Source organism: Pseudogymnoascus destructans (genome assembly GCF_001641265.1).
Source record: "Pseudogymnoascus destructans isolate 20631-21 unplaced genomic scaffold scaffold_7, whole genome shotgun sequence".
Lineage (NCBI taxonomy): Eukaryota > Fungi > Ascomycota > Leotiomycetes > Thelebolales > Thelebolaceae > Pseudogymnoascus > Pseudogymnoascus destructans.
The window spans coordinates 1428954-1435924 of NW_020167526.1; the positions used below are offsets into that span (position 1 = coordinate 1428954).

Consider the following 6971-nt stretch of genomic DNA (forward strand, 5'->3'; position numbering starts at 1 on the left):
GGCTACCACTCGGTATTGTTTGGTAATACCCGTTTCCGCTGGTATGAGAAATTGACATATTCTATTATAGATAGTTCCTGACGGCGAACACTACAGCAGAATGATATAGTGCTAACTATTGACAGCACGTTTGGCAGGATAATTGGCTTGTTTACTTATGCCCCTAGTCCTGATCAGTTGCCCCACGTCTTCATTCTTATAAATAAGTTGGTTCAGAATAGTAACTCAGATACAGTGCTTAACCTTCCTATATTTACCCAAACCTCAGCCCGTCAAATTGTCACCCTGCCGCAACTTAAGGCAGATGAGATATATATGGTACCCTCTCCAAATAGCGAACTCTATCCAAATCAGTATATTCGTTGTACTTGGGACGTACACTTCCAGTAGTAAGCGGATTGTCAAGCGCCCTCTATACATGTTCCATCACTTTGGTGGGGTCTATTGGCCAAATCAACCTCCGGATATCAACTCTCAACTTCTTCCTTCAACCACCACCACCAACAACAACAACAACAACAACAACAACATGTGCTGTCTGGCTGTTCTTTGGCCCTTGGAATAGCTTCGAGTAAGTGCAACTATCTATTACTTTGTTTATTTCCTTTTACATTCATCTTACTGACCAAACGAAGCTATCTACAAGCTGGTGTGAGGCCAACTGGCCAAACCTGGCCAAATATCGAAGAGCATCATTGCCAATACTCAAATTCACTCACTCCAACACCAACACACTGTGCGACCAACTTGTTTTACCTCATTTCCACACCAACAACCTCACTGGCGCTGTTTTGAAATTCACCCGGGTGAATTGAAGGTGAGAACCCTAGAATATCCCGAACATGTACAGAGGCATGGTTCTAATACCTCTAGAACAATTACTATGTCGACCACACCCCCTTCCAAACGCGCAAAGACGCATGGCATTCCTCAGAAATCCGAACCAAAGGCTCAAAAGGAGCCAAACCCATCCGGAAGCAGCTCTGCAAAGAATGAGGTAAGGTGCCCCTCTCTGAACATGTACACGGGACTAATACAGCAATAGACTTCAAGGAAGCGCGCTGCAGCCTTGCAGTATCAGGTGACAAAGTGGGCACCGGGGAACCCACTCAACGACATGTCAAGGCTGGCCGAATCGTCAGTTGCTGGATACCTTGGCTATACCGACACCATCCACTTACGCCACCTGAAATGGTCATGGCCTGTAATGAAGGGAGCAATGGTATTCGAAACCACTCTGAAGAACAAGCTACAGACCAATGCAACTTCCATATTGGAGGCTTCAATCGACGATGCTGATGCATATGAATTTGAGGCCAATATCGACACTCTTATTTCAGCTTTCGATGCTCGAACCGAAGAGGACAACGCAGATACGGAGAACACAACCCGAGCACTTACACTGCTATTTGCTGGGATTATACACCACGTTGCCAATGCCCTTGAAGATGTGGACCTATTGACCCATGACGACCCTGAGCTAAAGGCGCAGTTTACCAATCTACGCGTTCATCAGTCAGGTGTGAAGGGGTTCTTTGTCCCAGCGTTCGACATGAAGGCAGTGCTTGCCCCTACACTTGGCCCGCTTGTTTTACATAGCGAGCATGCCATGGAGCGGTATTCAAGAGCTTATACGTGTATTCGCTACCTACTTTATCATACTACAACGTCGAAGTTTGCTACGATCAAAGGCAAACTTACAAAGGGCACCTATTTAGAATCTGGAAGTGTACTTCAAGACAGGCTCCCATCTTGGATGGGCAGTGATACTGTGGTTGAGATTCCTGGAGCGACTTCCATCATTGGTCTTATGAACCAAGACAAGCACATCCCACTCCAGGTTACCCTCCAGTTTGTCCATGAGGAGGGAACAGACGATAATGAGGATCTTCTGCGTCATATGAATTCATACCTGAAGCGAAAGAAGATCCGATTGTTGAAGGACAGCGTTGACTACAAGCATGAGATTCGAGACTTCGAGATCGCACCCCAGTGGCGTGATCACCTACGCCATGAGCTTCTGCTCCCGCGGCTCAGATGCGACTTCAGCACCCTTACCTTGGTCTCAACTACTCTTCCTGATACAGACTGCGGCCCTGTACATGTTCCAGAGGAGGGCTCATGGATCATCTACGACAATGACAATCCTGATGTTGTTATACCATGGACTGATGTGCTCGACATCCTTCAATCTGGTACCTGTTTCCGCATCGACTATTCCCTCAAAGTTGTTGATGCAGATGAGGATGGGCCGTATCCTTATGAGTTCGATGGGGGCCCTATCCAGGTTTGTAGCATCAACGAGAGCACAATAGCTACAGTCAATAACGCATCTACTGGAGAGACTACTACCGGAGAAGATTTTACAGCCGTTGTAGGCCCTTCGCCTCCACTCCCTCCCACTCAACATGACATAAAGGGGAAAGGCCCTGAGGTCCCAACAGGTCCACACACAGCGAAGATGATGCGCGATAAACCTGCACTATCATACTTGGAAGGGGTCCTTTCAGGATCAAACCATCACGGGATCCGTGGCATGGTAACTCCTACGAAATTGTTTGGTGATTGCAACTCTGCAGAATCGCAAGCATGGCACCTTGGTGTCGACGTATCAACCCCAGCTGGCATTGAGGCATTTATCCGAAAGGTTATCGGTACTCTACGTGTTGCTAATGTTGCGCCAAAGAAGGCCCTAAACTTGGCTGGCCTGCCTTCAATTGTTCAGCAAGAGATTCAGAGTGGAATGGCTGCTGCCACTTCTACAACTCTAAATGCAGACGTAAGCATCCAACTCTGTACATGTACAGAGACACCACTAACGCTAATTGCGATATAGCTTCCAGTAACAAGCGAGGATGCAACAAGTATGGAAGACTTTTATAAGATGCAAAAGCTCTTCACGGGGGATGAGTCCCAGACAGGCCCTCCTCTCGATGCCTGCCTTATAATCGCAGACGCTCATTTCGACACATGGCATGATAAGGAGCACACTCTTGCCAAATATGTTCTACGGTCACTCCCAACAGTACAAATCCGGCCTCTTGGCCACCAGGTTACCGGGTTCTTGTGGATGATCCTCAAAGCTTACGGTTATACACACGCTCCAACAAAGGAAGGGCAACTTCAAGCCGACGAACTTCAAACAGCTCGCACATATGGCGGGGTACTTGTCGATAATATGGGCTTGGGGAAAACCTACACCTCATGTTTGTATCTCGAGTGGGTCATCCAGTTCTTTACACCAGAGACGCCAGGTAATTACAGACCGCACTTGATATTGGCGCCAGCTGGGCCGGTGATAGAGCAATGGAGGCTCGACATAACAAAGAACTTCAAGGGAATCAACCTGATCCTTGCATACGGGGACTCGCCACCAGACGGAGCTTCCTCATTACGGTGGATTTCATCCAAGGCAATGCGAAGCCACCCCCATAGTCCGAAGAAGTTTCCGGCCGGTCTCCGTTTTATATTTGACCAAAACAACCGAATGGCTGCCAAGACAGTAATCCTTACGTCTTATGACACGCTTGCCGCTCGAACACTTCAGAAACCGCGTCGACAGCCTGGCGATACTACCCAGTTTAAGCCGTCAGAATGGATTGGAAGATGGAAGGGTGTCTTTCACACCGTTATTATGGATGAAGGCCACAAAGTGCGAAATCCTCTAACTAACATCCATGTGGCAGTTGCAAGGTTGAACGCGCGGCATCATTGGTTTATTACTGGTACACCAATTCAGAATCAGAGCTCTGTAAGTCAGACCACTCCTGTACATGTACAGAGCTAGGCTAATTGATAAAAGGATATTCTTGGACCTCTCAACATTCTATGGCCTCAGATATCAAAGTCCCTCTCTTCGACAGAGGAGAGATCTACATGGGTAGATTCACTCAACGGCAATTACAAGGACTTCGAGCTCCTACTTCTGCCAGATGTACTGCACACGTCGTGGAAGAACCTCATCGCTACAGACCCTTATCGTGTCCGAACACTTATCAACAGTAAGGACAAGACAACTATAAACAAGTTGTACAGATGCTTGGAGCAATTGCTTCTCCTTCGTCGGTCAACTGCAACATCAATCCCTACGGACTGCCACGGAGGACGTTTGTCGCTGAAGAATCTGATGCCGCCGTACGAAATTACCACTGTCCAGCTCCGAATGAACTCAGCTGAAGCTGCTGAGTACCAGATGTTTCATCAGTCCTTTGTAAAGGATTACGAAGAAGGTCTTGCGCTGTGGACAGAACAGAAACAGAGCCGTATTGATCCATCGTCAGAGATCAAGAGCTTTCCTTGTGTGACTGGCCCATTGAGGAAGATGACAGTTAATGCAGTTTCGACTATGCTAAGTCGATTTCACGACACCCTGGAGAATACAACGGTACGAAAGAAGCGACTCGATGATACAGTGGCAACCATCAATATACTTCGTACACAGGGCTTTACAGGTTTACAACTGGCGCACGCTACTCTGCGAGCTGGCGATCGGTTAATCAAGGACGCTACTGACCTTCTTCGCCACCTTACCTTTGGTAGTCCGAAGCTGCGTTGGATTTTGAAGGAATCCAACGCAGCTTCGGACTACCAAAGGAATCCAACGCAGCTTCGGACTACCAAAGGTAAGGTGGCGAAGAAGGTCAGTAGCGTCCTTGATTAACCGATCGCCAGCTCGCAGAGTAGCGTGCGCCAGTTGTAAACCTGTAAAGCCCTGTGTACGAAGTATATTGATGGTTGCCACTGTATCATCGAGTCGCTTCTTTCGTACTGCAGATCATTGTCTCAAACAGAAACCAGACGGAGGACGGAGCAAACTGTTGTGTTCCGAGGACATCCCAGTGTCAGCATGGTTTATCGAGACAGTTCTGAAGTCAGTATACATTCGGGCAGAGGTTCTGCATGCTGGCCTTACCGATGCCCAGCGCATTGCGCTTATTCAGGAGTTCAACAACCCCCACTCCAACCTTACGGTCTTGATTATGATGTACCAGGTCTCCTCGCAAGGCGCTAACCTGGATGGAGCATGTCATCGTGTGTGCTCGATTACCACAGCTATCAACCTGCCATCAGAGTTGCAGGTACACTATCGACCTATCAGAGTAAGTGCCCCCCTCTTACCTGGAACATGTACAGAGAAGAGGTCTAATCGTTATATAGGTGTCTCAAAAGGAAAAGGTTACAATTGTGAGGCTCTCGGTTGTGAATTCTCATGATGCCTGGCGCGAAACCAAACAGATCGACAAGAGCATTATAGATGTATTGACCAAGCTCCAATCACCTATGTCATTCCAGGCTATTGCAGACACATTGATTAGCAGTCGGGATGAAGTGTTGGCTGCACACAATTCCAAAGAGGGCCGAAAGGCGTTGTGTGGCCGAAAGATCCTACCATTGAAGCTTCGCGCTTGGGGCGAGGTTTCTATTCCTAAGGATCCTAATTTGGTTTCACCAGAAGAGGAAGCCTTGCCAGCGGGTCGGAACATGCGAAAGCGGAAGCGTGTCCTACAAGAGCTTGAGAATACCGATGATGAAGTTGACGACCTATCTCATCAACTTGAATCTGCTGATCCAACCTATTCTCCTGCGAAATACGACACTGATAACGATTCCAACCACAGTAATGCGGTCTCTGACAACAGCGACGAGGGGGAGGGTATTACACCAGACGAATACATTTCGGACTTCAGGAAGGCCTGGGTAAAGTTGTCGCCAGAGGATAAAGCCCTTTATGATCAAGACGAACTTGACTTCCTTGTTCTCCTAAGCATGGATCCAGATCATCTATATACGGGTCAAGAGATTCAAGAGTCTCTTGACTCCGCCATCACTGAACGAGGCCTGCGACTCGTTATTGCCCACCGTTCTGGACAAACTAGGACTGGCATGAAGGTGTCACCCCACATCAAGTACAATGCTCTACTCAATCGCAACGAAGAGGATGACGGGCCGTTTTCTGCCCCAGTGTACTGCACTGCTACCGACAAGGATCGGAGTGCTGCACTCCGTCGGTTTGTAAGGGGCGAAGCTGCTACAGCAACTCCTATTACAGCGTTGGTAGAGGAGGTTGCTGCTGCAACCATTGGTGACCCTGCAGCCAGCTCTGAACATGTACAAGAGCTTGCTCTACCAGAACTGATTCTTCCGTTGGACCCTCCGGTTGTCCATACCGAAGGAAAAGTCAGTGGGGATACCACGGATATTGATACCCATCTTTCCTCTAACAGCCCTTTGAGCGCTTGCCAAACCCCTTCAGGGTCAGGATAAAGCAAACAGCAGCAGAGTACTATTGTTGTTTGGTATATGGCCATTAGTGGAGGATCAAACGGTTACGTCTGGAATTACTTCCGACAGTGTATATTAGAATACAGTAAATAGAGAAAATGGATCCGATTCTCTCCTAGAACCTCCCGAAACTGCTTCCACTGTAAACTCTATATTGTAATGATATTATAACCCTGTATTATAGCCCTAACATACGCTCATACACGCTTCTGACTATGACGAAACTATTGTGTTACAATGTCAGATCTATTTTGTTATTATATCCCCAAGTATACTGTAATTTGATTCGCTCATATAACGTACATGTATAGCGAAAGCGCCAAACAAGCGAAAGCGCCAAAATTATCTACCCTCACGACAAACATTGCGATAAATCTACCACAACATTAGAAATCAATTGAAACTACTCGGAGTCCTCTTCCTCGGAGGTGTCTATTACAATCTGACACGTGCGCGCATTGTGCCCAGTCTCACCACACTTGCCACAGCGACGGGCACGGGTTTCTTCCCTTGGCTTCCGACCACGGCTTGCCCTTATTTCCTGCTCTACCTGCTGCACAACATCCCTCTCATCCTGTAGCTCTTGCGCCCCTTGTTGACTAAGTGATCCTCCTTGCTGTAGTCGTGTTTTCCTAGCTCTCCGGCGCTTGCTTAGTACTTCATTTGCCTGTCGTAGGTTTTGGTTCTCT

At 47.7% G+C, this 6971-nt stretch overlaps 1 protein-coding gene across 1 annotated transcript; it reads left to right on the top strand.

Moving 5' to 3' along the window:
• Positions 1 to 883: 883 nt before the first annotated feature.
• Positions 884 to 6264, top strand: VC83_03135 (uncharacterized protein; the record flags this gene model as incomplete). Its single annotated transcript, XM_024466784.1, has 7 exons — positions 884 to 997; positions 1046 to 2779; positions 2837 to 3751; positions 3803 to 4384; positions 4442 to 4639; positions 4791 to 5099; positions 5158 to 6264. 7 exons carry the CDS (start codon positions 884 to 886, stop codon positions 6262 to 6264), a joined length of 4959 nt encoding a protein of 1652 aa, XP_024325272.1.
• Positions 6265 to 6971: the final 707 nt, after the last annotated feature.